The 25,770-nt window shown below is 40.0% G+C and overlaps 1 protein-coding gene across 1 annotated transcript; it reads right to left on the reverse strand.

The window, feature by feature from the left end:
- Positions 1 to 10,299: 10,299 nt before the first annotated feature.
- On the reverse strand, positions 10,300 to 20,433 carry YWHAH (tyrosine 3-monooxygenase/tryptophan 5-monooxygenase activation protein eta). The gene is made up of 2 exons (XM_063351071.1): positions 19,993 to 20,433; positions 10,300 to 11,739 (listed from the first exon to the last, which is right to left on the reverse strand). Exons 1-2 carry the CDS (start codon positions 20,077 to 20,079, stop codon positions 11,083 to 11,085), a joined length of 744 nt encoding a protein of 247 aa, XP_063207141.1. The 5' UTR covers positions 20,080 to 20,433; the 3' UTR covers positions 10,300 to 11,082.
- Between the last annotated feature and the right edge of the window lie 5,337 nt (positions 20,434 to 25,770).

Raw genomic sequence — 25,770 nt, forward strand, 5'->3', positions numbered from 1 at the left:
GTTTCTCATTGCAGAGAGAGAATATTCTCCATTTTACTCAGCAGGGAAACCGGTTACTCAACTACTGTGTTACTGCACACAGTACATACTGGTCTCTGCCCTCTGCAAGAGTCAGATGTTCTTTTGTGATGCTGAGGACACAGCAGCGGTCAGAAAGCCTCTTAGCAAAATGCTTTTCTTCCCAATCCCCTACAATTCCTGCTTCCTTCCAACATGTGCCCTACGTGCCTGGAAAAGAAACCAATGCTTCACTGCGATCCCGCCTCGGTCAGCAGCCTCTGCTTGAGAAAACTCTCAGTAAAGGTTGATTTTCAGATGTTCAAGCAAAGATGTAGCTCTCCAAATGCCATAGATTTTATATACAATTACTGCAAATATAAGTGGGTTTCCAGCACAGTGTCACTGGAACTCACATGGACAGTGCGTTTTCGTCTGTTTCATCCCTTAGACATGACGTTAAACCAGATAATTCTTTCAGAGATGGAAGAGTTCAGCTACTAATAGACTAAATCCTAAAGTGGAATCGATCACATTACCAAATTATGTGAAGATAGCTCATACTAATTTAAGTACATAATTGTACATAAGTGATTTCTTAATGATTACCTCCATAAAAATGTATCCACTGCTGGCACACTCACAGTGCTTAGCCCTAATGCACTCTGGGGTTTACAGACCAACACTAACCAAATGAAAAGAATTCATCTGGCTATAATGTTTGAGTTAGGACAGACCAAATTGATTTGTAATCAGTAGTTAAAATCATTTAGACTAAAATATAAAACTGAAAATTCAGAAAAAAGAAATATGTATACCTCTATTATCTATATTATATAACGTATTATATATAATAAATATATTGCTATACGTATAGTTATGTAAGAATAAGATCACAATTGGCATACAGGAAAGAGTAACAATAAACATATTTAACCTTGTGCTTAACGACAGAATGGAAAAAGTACTTGTAACTGCAATAGATGGAAAGTCACACAGCTCGCTCACAAAGCTGGACGCAGCCTTCACTGCCTGCTGTTTACAAGTGCAGAAAAACAAATTCTAGTGACAAAAAAGCATCTTGCTGACAATAGCCCAAAAGTACTGATATCCACACGTATCCTACATTTTTAAAGAGGGAGGTATTGCTTCATTATTCACATATTCTCAATCCCCAAGAATCTTTATCCTATAAGAACAGTGAAAAGTCAGTACTTTTTTCCTGCAATTTTGTTCCTAAAAATTCTACTTGTTCTCTGAAACAATCTTTAGTTCCTTTCATTCCACATCTCTCTTTTTCTCAACTGATCTATACAGCTACTGTCCCATAAATTCTTCTCAATGCTCAAAGTTAACTGTGATATAAGAAAAGAATCTGATAGCGTATAACCCCAGCGGGGAGTAAACTGGGGAAAAGAACCAGAACACGCGTCATTAAAAACCACATATACTATATATATTTTGAATATTTAAACAGTCCATCTTCATTTCCCCAGGCTATAAACTCTTTGGGGCAGAGTGCTTTACAGTATATTTATAGTTTAACAATGTACCTACACACTAACTGTACGTTAATCCCCACGAAGCATTGATATTAAGCGTTTTCTCACTTGATTGCACTTACCATGGCGAGAGATGTACTGTACTAGATTGTTTCCTCCAACTTGAAAAATGTGTTATAATTAGCGTGCTCTATGTTAATTGTATTGCTTTCAGTATGCAGCTTTCATATTTCTAGGAAATACTTTAGCATCTAATTAAACTACCCTAAAAATAAATCTTAAATATTCATGAAAATCTAAAGCCGACAATTTATTCTGCATAATTGCCTGATGGAAATAATTTATATTGTGCTACCTTGAAACCAATTTGTACAAAATCTATTTGTACAAAACATCCAATAAATATCCCTGTGTACAAAATCATCTTCATAGTTTTTCATAGTAGCCAAACAGTATTTTATTTTCACTTTGTAAGTATGCAGTGAGTACAATTAGCTGATCAGACTTTATCATTATTAGCTCATTGTATATCAGGCCTTATGCATAGGGCTTAAGACTCGCAGATATTTCACCCAAGGCAGATGAACTACCTATCGCCAGTTTCAAATAAAGACAAAACAGATCAATAAAACTGACAGAATTCACTGAATCAATTAAAAACAAACAAACACACACCAAACAAAAAAAAAGAACAAACAGATCAGAGGTGTTTAGTGAAAGTTCAGAACACATAGCAAGTATATACTTGTATTGTGATTTTAAACTGCTGTTCACTTGTGTAACTAAAGAGTCAAATTTTATTTTTATGTAATAGGAACTTCTGATCTTAACTTCAGTTAATGTAACAGCAGAAGGAAGTGCAAGAAAAACAACTGATAAGATGGCTGTGTAACGAAGAGGAAACACTGAGTTTGTATACATCATTTTTTGAGTATATTTATGACTAGATGGCACTTCTACCTAAACCATCCCCATTTTTGTCATTGAAATAGCACACAAGTAACACCTCTCTCTCTAAAGAGACCCGCACACTATATATAAGTAGGAGATGAGGCAGTCTTCGCACTGAAAAGTACACAGTTTATGCAGATGAAAAGGAGATTAAAAAGGAGGTATAGGTATAAGCAAAATGTAGAATGTACTATTTACTGAGCAGTACTGATTTTCCAAATGGTATTTAACTTAAAACCTGGAGTACAAAAACCCTCTATGTTGGGAATGAGTCTCCTGTGTGGATTTCACTTTGTTCAGTAGCAGAAAGCGCACACACTTCAGCCTTTCCCATAATTGAGCACTAACAGGACCTCTTTGCTCTACTCAGCCACTTTATACATGGCAATTGATGTAATTTAATCCCTTTGAGGATTTTATTTGTCTATAAATTTTGGTTCAAATAGACTAGTGGTTTCCAATGTAAATTCACAGAGTACTAAACTGTAAAAGCAGCACTGCATAAACTTTAGGTTTTTACAGGCTCAGTAGTCTGATGCTTTTAGGGTATCAACAATTATATGAAAAAAAAAAGGTTTATACATATTGAGAAGTGGAATCTGATAAGCCAGCTTCCTTCAAGAAATTTCTTAATGATCTTCACAGTGACAAAATACACGCAGATTAACAAATCTTTATTTCAAAATACAGAAAAGTAAAACTATGCTGTCTTCTGCCCAAGCATACAGTCACCTATGGCAGCAATTGGGTGACCCTAATGATTTGCAACCCCTTTCAATAGCCACTAAGAGCAAATATTTAACTAATTGCTTTCTTCATGGCCTTTATTATACTAGAGTGGCACAACAAATACATCTAAGTGCTTTGAGTTTATAACTCAAGAATGGAAATCAATTCCAATTTTACTCCAAATGACGCTGGAATGGCAAGAGCAGACAACACACACGGCTTATATTGCATTGCAGTTCTGCATAAATTGATTCTGACTTCATTTACACAAGTGACTCGTCACTAATTCCATCAAATTCCATCAATGTCCATCAATTTAAGGACCACTCAAGGTCTCAAGGAACTATAAGATACATACGTAGACTTTATTTCCTACTTTTACTTACTACTACTTAATAGTTGTATATAAATAACAGAATATTAGACTATTATATTTGTAAACCTTCATTGTCAATCCTTCGACTTTCCAAAGACAAGTTTTCAAATTTATTTGCAAAACACTTTTAACACTAGTTATATCTGAAGAGCTAAATCAAATCAATATTAAGGGAAATTACTTTACACAAACATAAACCACAGTTAGAATAATAGGTGTTTATAAGAACTACTGTAATTTGTGATCTCTTGCCTCCTAGTCTTTAACTTCCCAGTTGTAATACTTGTTTTTCAATAAAATATTTTCAAAATATTATCTGTTTTGAATAAAAAAATTGAGTTGTATTGTGCTCCAATTGCCCTGTATAATTTGAAATAAGAACAGCAACGTCAAATATAGGCTCAGGGATACAAAATGAGAGCGCTCTATTATATGGTAAGACTTAATCACCACTGAACATTAGTTATGCAATTAAGAAACAACAGTGCAATTTACTTATTTTTTAATATTAAAAAAAAAAAAGAACCAAAGCCCAGAAGAAACAACTAAATCTTTCTTCATAAGCATAGCAAAAGACCAGCTTCTAACAAAATTCCACCTAACTTCTCTCAGCCAGGGACTCATTTGCTTTCTGTCTGCCATATCTCTCAGAGTAGATACTGGGCCAAATTTGCATAACGTAGGTATTTTGAAATATGCTTACATTCAAGTATTTGCAAGTATAAATTTCAATGGGATATTAAATTAGCATGTGATACGGAATATAATATCCTGAAACATAGATGTAGATTCTAAAAATTCAATCTAAAACAACAGACAAAAGGCTGTTCATTTCAGCTCTGAAATGATTTTTTCTGAAAGCAAAAATAAAAATGTTTTAAAATATTTTTTGAAGAGACTAAAGGAATGGCTATATGGTCTGAAAGAGATCCGTTCTCCTGTAAATAACATTACACATTTAAGGCCAGGGTCTACTAAGCATGCTGACTCAACTCTCTACCTGTAGAAAGTAAAATTCTCAAAAGATGATCAAAGATGAGAAAAAAAGAGAATAGCTCATTGTACAGCTTTGCTGCTCCTGTTGCTATATAATTGTTGACTCATATTTTTTCCTCAAACTGTGTTTTGGGGTTTTTTCATCAAGAACAATAATAGTGAAAGTCTAATATTTTTTCATGTATGTTTAACTAGCAGAAGATGACTCCTACAGTAATAATAATCCAGACACTTGCATAGTCTAAATCAGTTTGTAGTCTTGAAACAGGAAACATTCCTTGTTATTAATGTTTGGTATTTTATGACTCAATAGAACAAAATACAGAATTAGCTTACAAAAAGACTTTCAAAATTTTTCCATGGTAGTGTGTGCGTTCATGGAAGCCTTTTTTTGAATTTATCATTGTCTCCTTAAGCTTTTTTGTCTTACCTGCTTCCAAAACATTCTTCTCTGAACTAGCTCTTTTCTGAAGGCACTTTACAATATGTCAGTGCTTAATCTTGCTCTTTCACGCACAGAAGATAAACTTCCTTAACTCCTATAGTCTCTTGCCTCCTGCAATATTTCCAGAAATATTTTATACTTATATATATTGTCTTCATACTACATAGACACAAGCATAAAAATCAAACGAGGAGCCTGAATAATCATACCTATAGATTACTTTCTTACAGACATGACAATGACTGTTAACAACCATATGGAAGAACAGTTACCTGGGACTAGTTTGGGAAACTAATTGTATCAATAAAGTACTTACTTGCTTGGGGGCATGCAGGGAAAAGCAGCTGGAAGCCTGGCTTACTTGATTTCTAACAGATGGCTCAGTTTCTGACACTGATTAAAAATCTACCTGTCCTGACTTCAGGGTTTGGAATTGTCTTCGTTTATCTCACAAATCATTAAGACTCAGAAACTAAACTATCTGCATCTATTTGGGACTTCAAGTACTTTAGGTTTGTTCAGAACAAGACCTAAACATCCTCTATCAATTAAGTGTATAATTAACTACACACTCTTCAAAAAGTGCCGCTGATTTCAATGAGCTTCTTCAATGAACCTAAAACATATCCAAGTTTTTTCATGTAGTTGCACTGTTTCTTAGTTATTTTTTCTTGAGCAGCTAGGTTAAATTAGTTCAAATAGATGGTGTGGATAGAATTAAAAAACGAGAATCCAAAGCACTGAAAATATTTTTCCTGTTTTCTCTGTCCTTAAACTCAAGCTGGTTTCTTGAGGTATTTTGGGTTGGTCCTAGGCGGACAGAGACTATTTGACAGTGTATCTTGACATTAGGTTTCACCTTTCTGACTTTCATTATTATTAAGTCGTTCTCATGTATGACTTAAAATTCAACCAGTCTTTTCATTTCCCTCAACCCGAACTTTTCTAGATCACTATACAGCAGCCTATTGCAGCTGTGGAAAGAAGCCAAGGGAGCAGGTCAGGAACTACCCCCGTGCTCTTCTGGAAAGACATTTGGCTCTAGAAGTCAGTCCATCCAACCTGCAGATATAGGTCCCAAGTGCGAGTATCAAGGATGGAAAACCATAAACAGAAGTTATATACAACAGAAAGGCAACATAGAAAAACTATTTTCAAAACTATAGTTATACCAAATTAGTCACTATAAAAAATGGTTACTTACCAGAGTAACTGTGGTTCTTTGATGTGTGCTATCCACAGAGATCTCAATCTCATTACTCTCCTCAAGGTTTCTGCTTGCCTCAAAAGTCAGCGTTCTTCAGTGCCATCACTGACATTGTATAATAAGCCTCTTATTGCACGCAGTCTAAGGAGTTTAGTTTCCCATAGCATTGGCACATTTCATTCTAGTGTGGGGCTTAAAAGGGGGTGTGTGCATACTCCAAGAGATGAGTGCAATCATTTATATAAAATTTGAACATATTTGAGCAGATTAGGACATAGACTGGAAGCTTCTCTGTCCCTATAAAGTACACAATATTAACTTAAGGTCTGACTATCCCTCAGCTTTCAAGCTCATATAGTATTACTTAAAACACCATTTTGCTGTTAGCAGCTATCAGGTTGCGAAAAATTCAAGGATACCCATATAACTTGCTAACGTTGTATCAACACCCTCAGAGAGACTTAACCTTTTGACAAAGTTTGCCTGTGAAAGGCACAGTAAAGATTGGTTCTGGATGACAGAAATGCTTGGGTGGACCCTTATGGAACCACTGTAACCCTTACCACGTCAGGATGGGGAGCAAGCACCCCATCATGCCTGAAATAAGGCAAAGCAAAGAAAGCTCCCTGGGGTGGGGTGGAAACGCCACTCAAGTCTTTGCATTGGAATTACTCCTACTTCAGAGGATGTTGTGAACGTCAACTAAGCACTTTTGGTGAATACATCTGGTGTCTTCAAACAATAAACTGGGTGTAGCCTAGGATTTTATTTATTTTAGAGACTGAGAGACAGAAGATATGACTTGAGGGTCACTTAACAGAAACACCAATTCCAAAATATCTGAATCCTACGGTCTGCTGAAGAATATTGCAATAAACAGCATGTGCTATTCACCTGCTTTGGTTTCCTTCTGATCACCACCATGATAAGGATCACAAAAAAGCATATAGCAATCCCAGGGCCCAAAAAATTAAAAAGCTTCTGAAGTGGAAGCAAGAACATGGATCGTATCGGACCATTTCCTTTTCTTGCTCTGTAGAACACTCTCCACTCTCTACTGACGCCCAGCAAAAAATAATCACAGGCTCTCTGTGCCACTGGATCATTCACTGACAACTGGAGAACATGGCCAAAGTATCTGCTCTCCTACTGAAAATCTAATACACTGCTAGTGGCAGAAGCAGGTCAAAGAATTTGACTTAGAAGACCTCCTAAGACTCATTAGATAAGCGGTCATCAACTTACACAGCACAACTGTGTCTGTCAACACTTGTTTTATGAACCCCCAACAAAGACAGAAATGCTTTTTATCCCACAGAGCACCCAGAGCAACATTTATATTTAATGAACTTCCTGAAAAAAGTACAGAATATTTGAAGATTTCAATAAATAATTTACCTTGTCCTCAAGGAAGCATTCGCTGCTACAAAGCTAAAAGGCAGATCACACAGAATAAGAGTACACCTAAGCACAGTCAGTCTTTCCACAGCTTTAGTGGAAACAGAACCACTTCTGGGGCTGTGACCCTATGCACAGAGTTACTTGAATACACCCAATAATTTCACTCACCTGCCTGTAAGTTCATCACCCTGGAAAGAACTTGATCATCACTCAGCTGTACTGAGATTGTATCTTGAATAATCTCAAATCCACAGGTGGCCCAGAACAAACACCTGCCGCCACCTGCAGGAAAACACACCCTGTCAGCTGTTCCTCATGACAAATTTCAACTCTTCCATGTTTCAGATGTCTGTAAACCTGAGCAGCTTTTCACCAAATTCCACTTTGCTAGGACACTTGATAATAACCCACCTGCATTTGACAGTTCATTGACAAACTTTATGTCATTTTGGTGAGTTTTACATCAGGACATTCAATTAGGAAGCTTTTGCTATTCCTAATTCTTTGGGATATTTCCTCTGAAGACCCTAGCATGAGGTGTGAAATTCTTAGAAGGCATCTGCTACTTTCCAATGGTGTCTACTTACGCTATTCGATCCTGATACCTGGTACAAAGCCTAGTTTTGAAGAATCAGGCACCTTTAGCCAGAGCCGGCATACCAAGCCCAGTACACAATACCCCCCAGTTAGCATTCCTAGTTTTCCATCACCTCCAGGATCATTCCGGGGGCCTCTACACTTAACAAATTGACGGAATGCCTTCAGTCAACTAGAAAGAATGCGTGACTTGACAGTGATCCACCATGAGACAATGAAGGAACTGCAACTTTCCACATAGCTTCCTAATAGGTAACTTCTAATCTGTTGATACTTATGGCTACAACAGATTTATCCATTGACATTTATACTGCTTGGGAGAACGGAATACAACCTTCCAGCAGAGTAGTCCGTAAAGTATTTCAAAATCGAATTTCATACTTTATGATACCCAGCAAAGATTTACCCAGATTAGTGGCAATACAGATAACCACAAAAACCTTATTGGTATACTTTATACATTTTCCTAACAGAAATGACTAAAGCACCCAGGAGCTGCGCTGCTCTACAGAATCCCTTTGGTTTCCATTTTGGATCTTATGCACCAGGTCAATAGCTAATCTCCAACTGCCTAGTCCAGAGATGTCAGACCTGCTGACTCACTTGCAGACTACATAATGCTCATAGTTTTGTGACAAAGGATCTGCTCAAGACAGTAACTAGAATGAGAAAGTACTCCTTAGCTTCTGAATTAAGAAAAAGACAGTGGTACTTCCATAAACAGGAAGAAAATAAACCTAGTGATTGCCAATACTAATTATTAACCAGCCAGAGCGTTTCAACATAAAAAAACAGTCTTATTGCCAAGTTTTACCTTGGTTCCACAGGGGCAGGTAAGCAGATCTGAAGAGAAGGAAAGGAAGAGAAGCTATAGGAATCTAGGAGACAGGTAAAGCCCATATTGATATTACTGGCCGGAAGATGCCTGCAGGTTTACTTGCAAAAACAGAAACTGAAAAATAGGAACTTGTATATTGGTTGACGGAACAGGAGCAAATAAGAAAAAGCGTCAAAAAAGCCTTCCAGGATAGGCCCTGGCAGACAGCAGTAATTTATATTAAGTACCCACTTCAAAATACTTCAGGAGGTCAAGCATCTCAAGATTATACAATAGCACAACATCAAGGATCTGTTTTCGTATTTTTAAGATGTTGTATTAGCTTTTCAGTTGTCGCCAACTTTACTGATGCAACAAAACTAGAATTACCTAGACGACAGAATATATAAATACACATAAATCTACCATTAAAAATTCTAATCCTCCAGATACTTAAAAATAACCAGTGCGCTGCTTTTAAGAAGTATGAGTAGTTGCTAAGGGTATTCACATCAGTAATATTTATTGTACAAATGGAAGAAAAATAGATTTAGATAAATAAGAACTTACACGACCTCTGAGCAAGCTCAGATGCCAGTAGCAGTCTGGATACAGCAACACGTAACAGCTACCTTTTCCTGCTTCTGTAACATACCATTACAGAAGTATGTAAGGAACCAATAAATATACATACACTAATTGCTGGGAGAAAAAAAAATACACAAACAAACCCAAAATCAACGAAATAAGTTTAGGGACTAGGCTTAAGTTAGCTAAAATAGAGAGGCATTCTGTAAGAACAAATATTGCTTCTGTTTGAAGCAGGTAAACATCAAATAAAGTTACTGGTATTTTCATGTGTAAAGGTGATTTAGTGGTTAGCGCTTCAGAAAAAAAGTTTAGAAGTTACAGTGGACAGAAGCAAATACAAGTCTCTACATCGGTTTAAGAAGTAACGCCCTCTACAACTTTTCATCTCCTGAGCAGAATTGCACCACAACTGCTCTACCAAGCAAATAACTAAATGTGCCTTTGGAAACTCCACTTCAACACATTCTAAATCAACACATTCTAGATGGCAGTGTGTGTTTTGGGTTTTGTGGGGGGCATATGTGTGGTCTTTTCTTTTTTTTCTTCTTTTCAGCATACCAGTATTTTTAATTTATTTTTTTTTTAGCATGTGAGGCAACTTCTCGTTAAACTTTTGATTATGTTTTAACCCATCAATGATGTGTTAGGTAACTCAATCTCTGCTCTGAACAAAAGACAGGACAGCTTATGTAGAGATAACATCCCCGAAGCAGCATTTTATTTTATTCATTTGATTCCAAAACATTTAATTTAGAAGTCTGGCATCTCAGTCATCCATCTTAACATGGGCTAATATTGACATAGCGTTGTCAGAATACACAGACAACTAAACAGCCAAAGAGTTTACAAAAAATAAATTCATGATTCTTCAAAACAACTGCAAAAGGTTACAAGTATCAAAACTCTTAGGTAGATGCACTGCATTAAAAGAAACTGTGCACATAAAAGAGAGGCAAAAAAACCAAATTGCTACTGAAACCTCACATTTCAAACAGTTTATTGTAAACTGATGAACAGGGCTGTCATTTCACATCAGCTTAACAGTTTTCCTTGACTGAAAAAAATTTGGGGTGGCTAATTTACTTTGCATGCACAAAATGTACTGCTTAACAGAACTGTCAGCTCATTTCAAATGGAAAAAAATTTAACTGGAATCTAATTATCTTCAATCACTTTCCATTATTCTTTCCCATATTTTCCAATCAACAGGCAAACTAAAAATGCCTCATTTACTATGCATCTTTCTGCACTGCTCAAGTGCAACTAAGATAAATAGGGCCAATAAACCAACTGATCCATCAATGCCCATGAAGACTCATCTGAAACTGCTTCTTGATAAAGTGGACAGCAGATCTGAACAGCTGTACAATACAGATATGCTTAGCACTAGATATTTAGTGTGACTGTGGCAAGGAAATATTGGTGATGATGGGGATGGTGAAGTGGATGGAAGAGGGACGGGAGGAAAGCTTTTTAATTATTGCCCTCTCCTGCTTCTTCATCTTGCTGGTCACTCGTCCACAGAGTGAGGTTATCTCGAAGTAACTGCATGATGAGAGTGGAGTCCTTGTAGGAATCCTCATTTAGTGTGTCCAGCTCTGCTATGGCATCATCAAAGGCTTGTTTGGCTAAAAGGCAGGCCTGCTCAGGAGCATTCTGGATTTCATAGTAGAATACCGAGAAATTGAGTGCCAGCCCAAGCCTAATTGGGTGAGTGGGCTGCATGTGCTCTTTGCTGATTTCAAAAGCCTCTTTATAGGCAGCTTCTGAGGCTTCCACAACACTGTTCTTCTTCTCTCCAGCAGCAACTTCTGCCAAATAGCGGTAGTAATCCCCTTTCATTTTCAGATAAAAGACCTTGCTCTCATACTGGAAGTCATTGCAGTTCTTGATCAAGTATTTATCTAGGAGAGCCAAAACATCATTGCAGACTGTCTCAAGCTCTTTTTCTATCTTCTCCCTATAAGCTTTAACCTTCTCCAGCTTCTTCTCATTCCCATCTGCCATGGTCTTCTGCTCTATGCTGCTGATGACACGCCAGGAAGACCGTCTAGCTCCAACCACATTCTTGTAGGCTACAGACAGCAGGTTTCTATCCTCATTTGACAGAGGCTCATTCAGCTCAGTTACCTGAAAATACAGATAAAGATCAAATTTAAAGGATTTGTCTTAGAGAAGAGCACACTTCCTTCAATACTTCTATTATGAAGTGCAAGATTCAAAATTCCTTCTAGATCCCAAAATTCCTTCTAGACAGGAGTCAATTTGTAATGTTGAAAGTTTAAAACTGTTTCTGCAGTCAAGACTTAAGAGTGAAAACCCCACAGTTCTGTTGTAATGGAACAGGTATTTAGAAACCCAAACTGCAAAGCACATTCACTGAATAAAAGTGAGTCAGGTTTGTGTAATGGAGGGGCATTCACAGAAGGTAGGTTCAGGTTTTTTAGGAAGTCTTTGCTATAATTATGCAGACTACACTCTTAGCGATGAATTTAAATGTACCTAGAATAAATACCAGCTTTATGAATCTGGAACACAGCACAGAGACTGGAAACTGGTGCAGTCCTTGCATTTCTTTCCCCTGCTGCTTGCTTTCATTGGACAGCAGAGATGGAAGCGCTGCAGTCATTATGATTAAACTCTGCATAGTACAAACGGAATTAGTGTTTCATAGTATCTTTCTGTCACATAGCGAGCAATTATACAATGTAATACAAAATTTATCCTGATTTCTGCTACCTGGTGGCTGCAGACAAATCTCAGGGATAAGACTGAAAGAAACGGCATAGAAATAGAACAGGAAATCAAGAAAAAAAAAAGACACAAGCAGCTCCAAATCCCTACTACAAAAAGCTGAGATAGAGGAAGGATAATGCTTCTAATACTATATTTAGGCCTATTTCACTTGCTGTGTTAATTTAGGGAATAAAATCTATCAGGCTTAAAATCACTTGAAGTTGTTCTACTTTCGCAAATTTACAAACATTAAGTTAAACTCACAGGAATTAGTACAAAAAATGCAACTCCACAACTCTAAGCAAACTACATTAACTGCATTAAGTCACTAGAATTCTAAGGATATGTACCTTGGTGTGAAAGTAAATGTGTCCTTGCTCAGACATTGCTAAAATCATTAACTGTTTCTTTAAAAATGTGCGTATTGACTGCTTGACAGGCACCAGAATGATTGCAACCAAATACTTACATATTACAAATAATTAAGTCACAAATATTTACACTACTCTGAGACTGCTGGTTTAGCCAGTGAACCAATAAATGTGCATCTTTCCAAGTCTAAAGAATAATTTATATGAATTATAACTGTTACAGTAAGAGAGAACTTACTTTCAAATTCAGATTTTGTTCTTGGACAATTCTAAGTCAATTAGTTTTATCTCCAAAAGGCCTTTTCCCCACAGCTCAGGAACCCAAACTCCCCAAAGACACTGCTCTGCCTGGCCTAATACAAGCAGAGACAATCTACAGAGGGTGAAATGCACTGGAATCAACTCTAATGACATCTTCATAATCTTCACAGCTTCCACTCAACATCTTCCCCACAATCCCTCCCTCAGTAATCTCTACTCCAACCTGCCTATATCATCTTCTCTAGTAAAGATATTAACTCCCTCAAGATGTAAAAGCTCAGCTAAGAGCTTTTTGTTCCCTAACACCTATTAGGACTTACCTCTGTTCTTTACGCTCAGCTAACGACTACTTTCACATTCCCCCTGCTTCAAACTAAATATCCTCCTAAATGCTGGTATTTAAGTATTCAATAACAAAAAAAAAAAAAAAGGCAATCATCCTAAACCTTGTTATAATTACTTCTTCTACCTTCTTATAAACTTCCTAATATAAACATTTAGAGACAGATGTCTTCTGTGTATTCAAAACACCAAAACGGCATTTTACAGTACATAACAAATGGCCTGGGAACCATCAAAAATTTTTGAGTACTGAACCCTAAATTTTTATTATGCTATATAGCCTGTGTATTTTTAAGGGGAGATAAATTAATCTGTTTGCAAATTCCATCCAGTTTGTCACAAGAGACAAAATACAATCCTACAGGAATACCACTAGTCTTGAAAGAGTATTCCAAGTCTTTTTCTAGTCTATTGTCTCTCTTCTGGTGTTATTCATTTTTAATTGCAGAAAATGCATCATAACACCCACCCTGAAGAAGCTGATTTATAAAGCCCACCTGCACAGGCACCATTGCAATGGCAGATAACCTACACCTGAAAAGCCTTATGACCTTCCCTAATCACAATCAAAATTCAATGCAGGTGTTGATAAACAGCATATTTGCAGAAGTTTCAGAAGATCACATTAATAGAGGAAGGATCTTTTAAAATTAGCGAGAACTTTGGTAATGTTGGCTGGTCTTTACTCAACATTCAGTATTAAAAGTAGGTCTACAGTACAATCTTTAAATGCAGTGTAACTTTTGGAAGCATCTTCATGCTGTATTTAGACCAGCCAGTTGAAGTTTAGCCCTTGCATCAGCTGGGTTGAGTAAGTTTGCTAAAACTCTCAATACAAACCAGACTCACAGAACTTACCCTGACATAGCAAGACTGAGAAATAGCACAGAATATTCAAGATACATTCATGTAAAGCACAATAAAAAGCCCAGGAAAAAAGCCATCTCTCAGGACTAACTGCAGAACAATTGCTCATATGTGGAAAAATAATGTTAACTTCTTAATCAAAACATGAAACTATCTGAAAGATAGGATTAAGAGACTATTCCAGATCATCACTAGACTGCTGTGTAATTTAATTCCCAAAACAGACTTAAACTCACCTTGAAACTGTTCCTTAAAAGTAAAAAGGAAAAATTAACACAGAAGCTAATTCAACATGCTTAGGAGATGTTTACTAGCTTTAAGATGCATCAGAAGTTACTGATATATCTTGGAGAATCAGCAACTACCATCAACTCAAGTCCACCTCAAAACACTTGGGTTTTTGGTAATGAGTACAGTCTTTTTAGACTACATAAAAATAGAAATAAAAATCTGCTCTGTCAACTGTGACTTTCAAAAATGTTTTCTAAACAATTAGTGACAAATTAAAAAAGTAACTGAACTGTAAAGTTCTGAAGAAGAGAGTAAAAACGTTTGTCAACTACACATCCCTCGGTCAAACATAGTGCCTTTCCAAATGCAACCCCCTAACAGTCAGACAGCAAAGCATTACCATTCCACAATAAAGCTATACAAAGCTAGCATAAAGTACAATTTGCTGCAAAAAAACCTCAGGACCCTGAAGACCACCACCAAAAGTCAAACCAAGAAAGGTTTGAAAGCAGCTTATTTTTCCTTTCTTCACATTTTCTACATTTGCAGTTAGAAGAAAACAGGACGTCAATATTTAACGGTTTTAAAATTACAGAAGTGAGATTTTAGCACTTTATCAAAGGAATTAAATCTTGCAATGCAAAAATAAAGCTTTTTGGTTTTTTCAAGCCATTGAAAATGGCTTGAAGAAGTCATTTGTGAGCAGCTGCCATAACAGGTACAATATATCATAGCCACAAGACTACACACAGCACTGACACAAGCTTCAAACCACAAAGCGAATTACTTTTTCAGATAAGGTACAGTTAGGATATCCAATGCCATGCCATTCCTGGGCATAACTCATATCCCCTGGCAGATTCTGTTAACTTAATCTAGAAACTCATAACCACTTTCAAAGAAAGCAGAATTTGATGTGGAACACAGGAACTCAGCGTAACAAGCTAGTAGTTCTGTGGCAGAAGTTTCCAATGCTCAGAGCAAAGCTCAATTCCTTTCTAGTGTCACCTTTCAACATGCTTCAGGACATCAGTGTCATTTCCCTCCGCCTAATTTTTATTTCATTAGTTCTGAACTATTTCCTTCTCATTTTGAAGCTTGTGATTTCCGAGAGGGAAATGGCAAATGATACCCCATCCTTGCTAAAAAATGCTGATAGACTATGTAGATATATCTAAAAATAACTCCTACCTCCCTGGTGTAACAGCTATATTACAAGGAACTAGACTCAAAGGAAAGCATATGTCCTTTATGGAGCTATCTACAGTTTTATCTATTTCATATACATTAGCAAAATAGATAAAAACAGACATGTTTCTCTTCACACATGGGGATGATGTAGACTAAAAGAAAACCTGAAGTGCTGAAAGAAATTTATTTCTTCCTATCTTCCATTCTACCTATAGCCTTTCTTTAACAGAAAAGATCTCTGACTGCAACAATTTAGTTTTACATTTTAGATGTAGACACACTTTCTTATAATGGCTGTTAGGAGAAACAAATGATGAAAAGCCATTTGTAGTATGACTTCAAAGTAGTATTTACTTACTCGGGTGTTACTCTATACTTTCCTTATGCAAACACACCTCTCCCTCTCTTACACACACCTAAGTTTGGGGTTATTTTCAGTCCTGAGCAAGATGATGCAACTGAACACATGGGCTATGATATGCTAGCAGCGTTCACTCAGACTGACAGTCTGCTTTTTCTAAGAGTACAGTCTAAATAATTTTATTTCCATAATACTTACAGGTATCTCCTCCTCTGCTTTATGCCCACAAAGTTCTTTCACAGTTTACTGGGGAAAAAAATGGGAGTATATAAAAGGAATCCCAACTATAACCCTGTCATTCCTAACTACACACCCTGATGACAGTGGCAGTACTGTATCGGCTCAGAAATTACTTACACGTGTGTGATCCTACATAGGCCATACCAAACCAAGTTACTTTCACATGGTTAACACACCAAAGTGAAGGTTCCACAACTGACAGTGGATCTATGATGAGCTGTTGGATTACCTAGTAGAATTTGACACAGGTCAACTGAATGTATGTGATTATACTTCTCTTTTGTTAGCCAGAGATACAAGTCAGAGCTAGAGCCAGTTCTTAGCAAGCTGCTGCAAAAATGACTGTACCTAAGCCAGTATAAAGTCAGGTTTAATCATTAAAACTCTCCTGATACAAAGTTATGCAGTCCATAATTTTTAACAGAATCCAGACTAATGAATTTAAACCACATCAGTTCTTGCATCACGTGGCTCCAGCTTTTTACATCAAGCATTGGAAGTATTATAGCTAGATTTACTGCATAAAACCACAGTAGGGAAGTAATCTCACAACAGGGGAGGATATTGTTCATGTCAAAGGCATCTCATTGCCCCCTGCTACATACACCTACCTCATTAACCCCAAAGCAGACACCGATATGAAGGAGAACTGAGTGACACAATACTACAAATATGGAACATCCCAAATTTTTAAGTCCATTTATGTACACAGATAAAGCCTACAAATTAAACTAGAACCTCAAGCTATTTTGCTTTAAAAAAACTCTAGATCATTCCAAGACTTAAATTTATTCCATGCTGAGTAGTATTTCACATATGACTAATTTTAAAATTATACATCTCATGTAACTCAGATGCATCTTACAAATTTTAAAGTGTAAATGACTCTCTACCCGCTATGTAGTTATACTAGAAAAGCAACATAATACAGCTCCTGAGCACTACGTATTAGGATTAATGCTGTCTGAAATACTACTGTTTTATACAGCCAAAATGTTTAACCATTTCTGGAATGATCTAAACCCAAAGGTACTCAATGCGCTATTCTCAACATGCTACAGTATTTGTTCCATCAAATGAGAACCTGTAACTCACACTAAAAGCAAATTTTTCCCCAGTGTGTTGAGAAGTAATTTTTTACCTACCGTGTTCTTTCAGTGGCAGTCTCAAAAATCATGCAAATATGCTTTCACTAAAATAGTCTTTGTTACTTTAAGTTTTAGGAGCAACTATCAGGCTGTTGGCAACGTTGTGTAGTATAAAGTGTGGTGATAAATATGCAGAACTGGAATTAATCATTCAGAGTTCTATTTACACTGGAAGCAGACTATTTTCATATAGCACCTTTAAAAACCTTCAGGTATGTTATATTCAGAGATTTTTAAACATTTTTTAAAAGAAACTTTTCAAATCAAGATATGTTGCATTGAGAATAGATATCTGAGTTAGAACACTGATTTCCTGTTGAAGGAAGTCTAACATCTTTGGAGTGCAAGAAGATTATTTGAATAATATTCTATATGGATAAAAAGTTGTCTTCATTGCTGTTATTTATAATCACTGAAATTGAAGGAAATATTGAAGGGAATGTCTGTGTGAGAACAGACAGCCCACATAACAACATTTCATAAGAGCTTATGCTCAGACCTAAAAAAATCAAGTTCAAACACTGAAGAGCATTCTGGAAATTACCATGTTGTAGTGACCACCTGTGAAAGAAGTAGCCAAGAGATGCTACATTATAGGCATGCAACAGCATAGGAACAGCTTAAAATAAGGAAACTTTTGCCTTTTAAATTCAGCTTTACTTTTTGTATTTTGAAAGCATCTATAACATAATGTTTTCTAAATGCTCGAGACTCACCTCACTTACAAAGTGTTCTCAAGCTCCCAATTACAGAAGCTCATCATTATACAACTTACTTGAGAGCAAAAGTAGCATTAGAGACGAGAATACCGTGACTTAAGATGAATGAAAACTATACAGTAATTAAGGCAGTTTAAAAGACAACTGGACATACACATTAGTTACATGTACTTTATTTACATATTTCCCGAAGTATCACAACTGTGTTCTGTTTGTTTCACATATTTCAGAGAGCCATACATACACTATAGTTCAGTGATATTCGGAAAAATAAAAAGCTATCTACTAACTACAGCTAGAAAAAGTCTTCTAGAGCAGCGGTAGATCTTAGCTCTTTCTCAGCTTCATCTTTAAGAATTAGCAATTGAAAGATTCAGGAGATAAACAGAGCTGTTGCTACTACATTCTGTGTATCAAGATTTCTAGTGATATCATGATAATACAGCTTATTTTAATGTCTAGTGCCTGATATTAAGATTCTCAGAAGTATTGCTGCTTTAGAACTGGATTGGTCATAGTATTTATTATTACAAAAAAGCAAAAGTGAAGAAGTGATGAAGACATACATCACAGACCCTGAATGAGACTGAACAGCTTGATTCTACAACAAAAATATGAACTCCGTTTGAAGCTGCTCTTTCAAACTAAAATAATGTAGTGTCTTTAAACAGCAATACTCTCAAAGGAAACTTGATTCCTCTTGGGGTCTTTTGGTGTTCACATTGGACAGATCAGCAATGTAATTGCCGATTACGACAATCGTAATCAGATACAGCAAAGACACTCCTAACTATTTACTGGCATTAGTGTTACCCTTAAAATCCAGAATATACGAATATTTTGTTTTTAAAAAAGGGACTAGACATAATAAGTTTGATCACTCTGCAATTTTATTATGTATCGGTACAGACAGGTCAGTACAAGTCATTTTCATTGCTCGGTTCTGAAAGGAGCTGAGTTGCAACCATAACTTAGTGTTTAAACACGTGTCAGTATTCAACTGGGTAAGGAATGCACTGAGAATATTACCCTACAAAGAAGAGGCAAAAAGGCAACGTTAAAGCTTGGGAAACACTCTGTGCACTGGGGTAGCTGGTATACCCGGATGCAACCACTATACCATCTTTGAGTCAGAGCGCTCGTGTTTGTGGGTGCGGGCCCTGTCCGTGCCTTTTATCGCGAGGCAAAGGAAACGTCTAGAAAAGGAAGGGTCTGCTCTAGCCGCGCGGTTTCCCCAGAAGCCCCCCGCCCCAGCGGACATCCCACCCGACCAGCACCCCCAGCCTCCCCCCTAGAAGGGGAGACGCACCCCAAGGTCAAAGCCACCACCCCCACCGCAAGCCCCCTGGGGAGGGGCGGTGTGGGAGCACGGACCCCATCTTGAGCAGGGGTCAGAGAAAGAATCCACAGCGCTCCCGCCGCGACGGGGAGAGAGGCGGGCAGCGTTCAAACTGCTGGGCTGCGAGCCGGATTGGCGGGGATGGGGGAGAGCGGCGAGAGGAGGGGATGGGGACAGCCACACCCCCAGGGCAGGGACAGCCGAGGGAGCCGGAGGGCTGCGGGGCAGCGGTTACGAGGGAATGAAGGGAACAAGGAAGGAAGTAAAGAAATTTTGAAAGAAAAGGGAGATCTAGGTCCAGTTTGGACGGGCTATTGTTTGTCTCGTCTCTCCCCGAGGCAGGTAGTAACGGGCGCCGCCCCGCACGGCGGCGAGATGTCCCGGCGGGACGGCCTGGCTCTCGCTCCCGCCCTCCTTTCTTCGCAGCCACGGGTGGGACCTGGCGGCTCGCATCCTCCCCGGGACCCAGCCCCGCCTCAGACCAGCCCGGACTTCCTCTCCCTCCCCCGCCACTACCCACCCTACACACTCCTCCGCGGGTACGACCCGCAGCCGCCACGCTACCAGCCCCACTCACCGACTTCATGGCCGAGGCCATGTCGTCGTATCTCTCCGCCTGCTCGGCCAGGCGGGCTCGCTGCAGCAGCTGCTCTCGGTCCCCCATCGCCGCGTCCGTGGTGGCTGCCGGGATGGGCACTCTGCGCCCCTCAGAGAGAGAGGAAGGAGGGGGGCGGGGAGCTGCGCCTGGAAACGCGCGGGCGCTGCGAGTAGGGAATCTGAGGGGAGCCGCCGCCGCCGCCTCACGCTCACTCGCCCGCCCGCTCTGGGCGACCGCCGGGCTCGCCTCAGCCGCGCCTGCGGGGCGACGGTTGGCGCCTCGCGCTCAACGGACGGCGGCAAGGCGGGACAGCCGCGCGCTCGCTGCGTGCCCTCCGCCCGCCGCGCCTGCAGCTCGCGCCCCTCCGCCCGGCTCGGCGCCTCGCGCTGCTGCCGCCGCCTGCGCCTGCGCGCGGGGAAGGCAAGGAGGGGGCGGAGCCGCGGAGACTGCAGGGGAGGGGAGGGGGCGCTGCTCCCCCGCGTTCTATTTCTAGGTGACGTCACTTGCTATAAATAGCTACCCGGGGGCGCCGGCTGGGGGGGGCCTGCGCATGCGCGCTGCCAGTGCTGCATTTTACTGCTGCAAAGGTGGAGGTGGGCGCTGGGCGCGGACGGGACGGGCCCGGCCAACGCCCGCCCCCCCCCCCTCGCCCACACGGCGCGGAGCTGCCCCCGCCGGCCCCGGGAAACCGGCGGAGCAGGGACACCGCCTACACGCGTCCGAGGCTGCTGCCGCCGCGCCATGGCCGCTTTGTGCCGCCGCAGCCTCCCCGCGCCAGCCCGGCCCTGCAGCATTATACTGTCGCGTCCCCTTCCAGATCTCGGATGCCAGCGGCTTTGACACGTTCCCCGTTGGGGCGGGTGTAGGCAGGGGCCTGCTCTGCTACCTCGCCTAAGAGATGCAACTAAATTAAGTTTTACTACATATTTTAAGAGCTCCTCTTTCACACATCGACAGAGCACCAGCCTTACATAAAAACCATCTTGAGGGAAAAGCACTGCACAAACGATGCAGCTGCTGCCAGGGGCTGCAGCAGTGCCAGCATCCATCTTGCCATAAATCACAGATTAACTTTTTCTGTTCAGCCAGCAGTCAAACACGGCTGCGCCACGGCACAGGGGGGGAGCTGCTGTACATGGAGCGGGAGCTTTGCCCACCCCCAGACAGTTCAGCACCAGAGCCCCGCACCGCAGCACTGATCCCGACACACACTCCCACCTGTCCCCACCCCAGAGAAGAGGGGACAAAGCACGTTAAGCACAAGAGAAGAGGGCACAAAGCACACCACCCAAGCTGGTCTCACTCATGGCTCTGATCTCCCACTATCCCCCAGTGCTCTCCCACTGCTGACATCCAGCAAACCCAGTCCCTTGTGTCAGCCCAAAGATTTTAGCCTTAACTCTAACATTGCTGCCTTCTGCATGTTAAGCCCTGATGTCATCTAAAATAAATGCTGCAGTTAGTTTTGAGAGGGACTAGATGAATATTGCTGATTTTTTTAAAGGACAAAAATATTATGACAAATGAGAATAAATGGTAATTATATGTAATAAAGCATGAAAGAAAAATGAACCTGTAGCAAGTTATGAACCGATTGCCAGAACATTCAGGAAGCAGCTCTCTGCAGCACTGAAGCACACAGGTGTAGGTACGTACCCGCAAGCTGCTCAGTGCCTCTTTCCTAACAGGATTTTATTTTCACTGTCTCTAAGGCAGTGACATATAAAATCTTAACAGAATGGATTCCAAGTTATCAGTCATCAGTAGTGCAAAACTTGTATTGATTTTACCTAAGGATAAAGTTTTACTTGTGGACAGCGGGAATATGTTTGTGAAAAGGCATGATTCAATGTAAAAAATACAGATTTTAATATATGTAACACTTACGCAAGAATAGCGAGAGGTGGGCCACCCCAAAATGCCCAATACCCTTCACCGGTTTGGAAACTCTGCAGTTACAGTAACTTCTTAGTAGAGATTAGTCATTCTGCAAAGTGCTCCAACAGTTCTGAAAAGCTGTAGGGTCTACCCAAAGCTCTCCAGTCTCGTACAGCAGTTTCAGGCTCCCGAGGGAAACAGATTACGAAGTATTTTTAAAACCAGTTATTCACCCACTGAACCAGACAATCTGCATTAATCTGACAAATATACGTGGATATATCTAAACACACACAAAAACATTCTTATTAAATGCTTATGGTTTTCTTAATCGAAGCTTCTATATAATGGCTATTTCTCAGTTTAAAGCACCTCAAAAATTCTTAACCTTGAATCCACAAGGTGATACATCACCTCATTGCTCTAAAACCAGATACATGTCTAAATGCAACAGTTGCAAGGAAAATGCTAAAATAAGGCAACCTTGTATGCAGCATTCCTACAGTCTGACTGTACCCTAAAGAAAGTGCAGAGATTGCACTTCACACACAGAAGGTCTGTGGGAGAGTACCTATATTCTCCTGCGCGTACAGTGTCTGGATCTTCAGCCATAATAGCAGCGCCATGGATCTATAGAGGTACAAATAAAAACAAATTAGAGCTCAGACAACAAGTTTTAATCTGCTACAATATTTATAAGCTGAGTTACAATGTCTTAAAAATAAAAAACAGAAAGGAAATGGGCATGTCAGCAGGGTTTTCACTAGAGTGCTGAATGGGGTGCAAAACACCGCATAACTTTGTGGTTCCACTAATGAGCTCAGATGCCAGACATCATACATGATGCTACAGAGCTCCGCGATTCCCAGCAAAGCTCAGAAATGCTGCTCTCGTGAGGCAGGATTGAGAGCTGTTGGCACCATGACCACACCCAGCAAGAATCTGTAGATGGAGAAACTCATGGTACTGAAAATTGCACCATGACCTAAGGCAGTGGCTCTGCTCCACAGGCGTATCTGATTATTGGACAGCACCGATGTTCCACAAATAGCTCCCTGCTGAAATGCCATTCTAGTTCACTGCTCAGCTCTGCACAGGGGCACTGGGGACACCAAAGCAGACCCAGAGGCAGTCTCCCCAGTGCTGGTGTTTAGCTGAGGAACAGAGCTACAAGGCAAAGAGGAAACACGATAAGGAAAGTAGCCCATGCCTTTCCCCATGGTGGAAAGGCTCCCCCTCTGGTTGCCCTGGTAGCAGTGAGGAAGCATGCACTCTTCCTCAGACTCGTGGAACTAAAGCAGTGGTACTACAAAGTCCCTGCCACTAACATCCTCCTCATCCCTGGAGCAAACAATCTTCCCTCTCTACAGCAAGGAAAAGTTTTATTTAGGGAACTGATAAATGATAAAAGTCCTGGGGACGACACACTGAAAAACAGAGAGAACAGCAGCAACTAGCAATTGATGGGGGAGGTTAACCCCCATCACGGCAAAGGAAGTAGAGATACACATAGCAGAGAAAGAGAGATGGAGAGTTTGTGGGCATCTGATCTTGGAAACACTGTGACTGGCACTTACATGGGGCATGATGTTCAGATAGTGCTGTAAGGACAGATTGTTTCACAGGCTTAGACTATCTATAATTGTTATTGTTAGAATCCTGTCAGCACAGCCCCCTAGTAAAGTGAGATCAGTGTGCATCAGGGAGGAAAGGTGTTGTAACCAAGGATAAGATCAGAGCACGAGATAGGAGTGGGTGTAGCTGAAGTGTGATGATTCTTCCCCGAACCACAAAGGACTATAATTTCAATGATACACCACAGTTTAACGAGCAACAGAAGCCTCTAGGCTGTCACCGTGTGTGTGAAAATATTCTACTATTTGTCATACTTCAATTTCATATTAATCTTGAATCATTCTTACAGAACCTCCCTCATAACTCAAAGGTAAAGCCTAGAACGAAGGGAGAAAGATTACACTGCACAAGTGCTGCTCAGCAGCAATGGGGTTCATGCCGTGAATTGTAGTAAAGTACATTGTATATCTATTCACCAACATGGGAAGATCCTTAAAACAAAGGGCAGTGATTTACAAAACTTGTGAAGCTCTTGCTCCTGCATGGGAAAGGTTAGGGCTGTATACCGAAACCTATTTGGGATCACTGCAGCATATTTAATACCACTCAGCATTCACACACAGTTGCACGTTCAAAGTCCTGTGCAGACATGAGCTGATAAATCCTCAGAACTCTCTGGCAAAATGTGCTATTTTCAAGCACTTGCTCATTTCAGAGTCCAGTGAAGAATAAGCGTTATGTCTGAATAAAAGATTATGGCAGTGTTTTTACTTGCCAGAATGATTCAGGGCTATGCACAGGAGGCTGTGAAGCATGCTCAGTTGTGGGGGTTTCTTTAAGTGTGGAGAGCACAGTAGCTAATTGGAAGCAGCTTTAACTCTTCATGAGCTGCTTCAGACCACAGCGGTCGCTAGTCCTGTCCAGATAGAAGAATGTGGTTTATTCTTTAGGTAATCAAAGGAAAGTAAACAGAAATCACAAACATAAACAGGAAAACATGAAAAAGCCTGCTTATCAGAAGCTGTCACCAGAGCACCATAATGAAAAAAGGCTCTACATGTAAAATGGAAAGATCCCAACCTATGTTAAATAAATACTGAAAGTAAAAAAAAAAAAAAAAAAAAAACAAAAAAAACCAACCAATCCTACTAAATCCCAGGTTTGTTTTTTTTCAGAGGTGCTGAGCATTTGCGGCCTACAGATAAGATCAGAATTTAGATGTCCAGCATTTCTGGACACCTCATGCTGGGCATACACAATTAACAACTCAGCATCAGCAGCCACATTTAAAAAATAAGGTCAGATCTGTCTTAACAAATGAATTTTTACTGCTCTTCAAACTTTACCAAAGTGGATTAGTTTGATTTAGAACTAAATCCCACTGAAAATGATTGATCTGAAACAATGACCTTCCACTGTAGAACACAACATGAAAGACTTTGGGCATAAGACTAATGAAGTGCAGAGATAAAACAAAATGCCTTTGCCAACATTTTAAAAAGTGGCCTCTTATTCTGGGTGCCCTACTTGAGCCGCTACATAAATGCTCACTTCATCTGAAAACGAGGCCCCAAGCAAGCTGAGCCTCCAGAACAGAGGCATCTAGAACAAGAGACTCCAGCAGCAGCACTGGAAAATATGGATGCCTGCCTATTGGGAAAGTGTCCTCCTCACCTCAGTGACAGCTAAGTAACAGAACTTCTCAAAGTGCTCCTAGATTCCCATCCCCTTTCTGTGATCCATTAACACATACACATACTGTTCTTTGGGCCCTTATATGCATTTTAAGATCAAAACGGCTTTGTTTTTTCTATCTAGGGCAAGCTCCTTCATTTGATAGGCCATGCTGTGTTGAGGAGGAGGAATAACAACAGCAGGTACACTACGTTCAGCTCAGGGCAGGTCAGCCACAGTGCTTCTAATTACAGCTCCAAGGAAGAACAACATAAACACATCCAGAGCTTCCTACATATGGTAGGATAGGGAAACCAGAACATGACGGGGATGCAAATCACACCTAGGAAACAAGAATGAGGTAAGACACAAACGGAACAATTCAAATGCTAGCCCTATGCTAATACAATATAAAAAACTCCACTACGCCGTCCTTCAAAGACTACCTCCATCCTGCAGCACAGGCAGAGAAGGCCAAAAGCGAAACATCACTGGTGTTCATCAGAGTCACTTGATCTCATACTCTACTGCGTGGCTACGCATCCCACCTGCTCTAGCTCACAGATGGGGAAGTAGCAGCCCACCTCCGAATGCTGCTCAGCTACCTGGAACTCAGCATGGTCAAGTCCT

The sequence above is a fragment of the Chroicocephalus ridibundus genome, chromosome 13 (assembly GCF_963924245.1).
Source record: "Chroicocephalus ridibundus chromosome 13, bChrRid1.1, whole genome shotgun sequence".
Taxonomy (NCBI): Eukaryota; Metazoa; Chordata; class Aves; order Charadriiformes; family Laridae; genus Chroicocephalus; species Chroicocephalus ridibundus.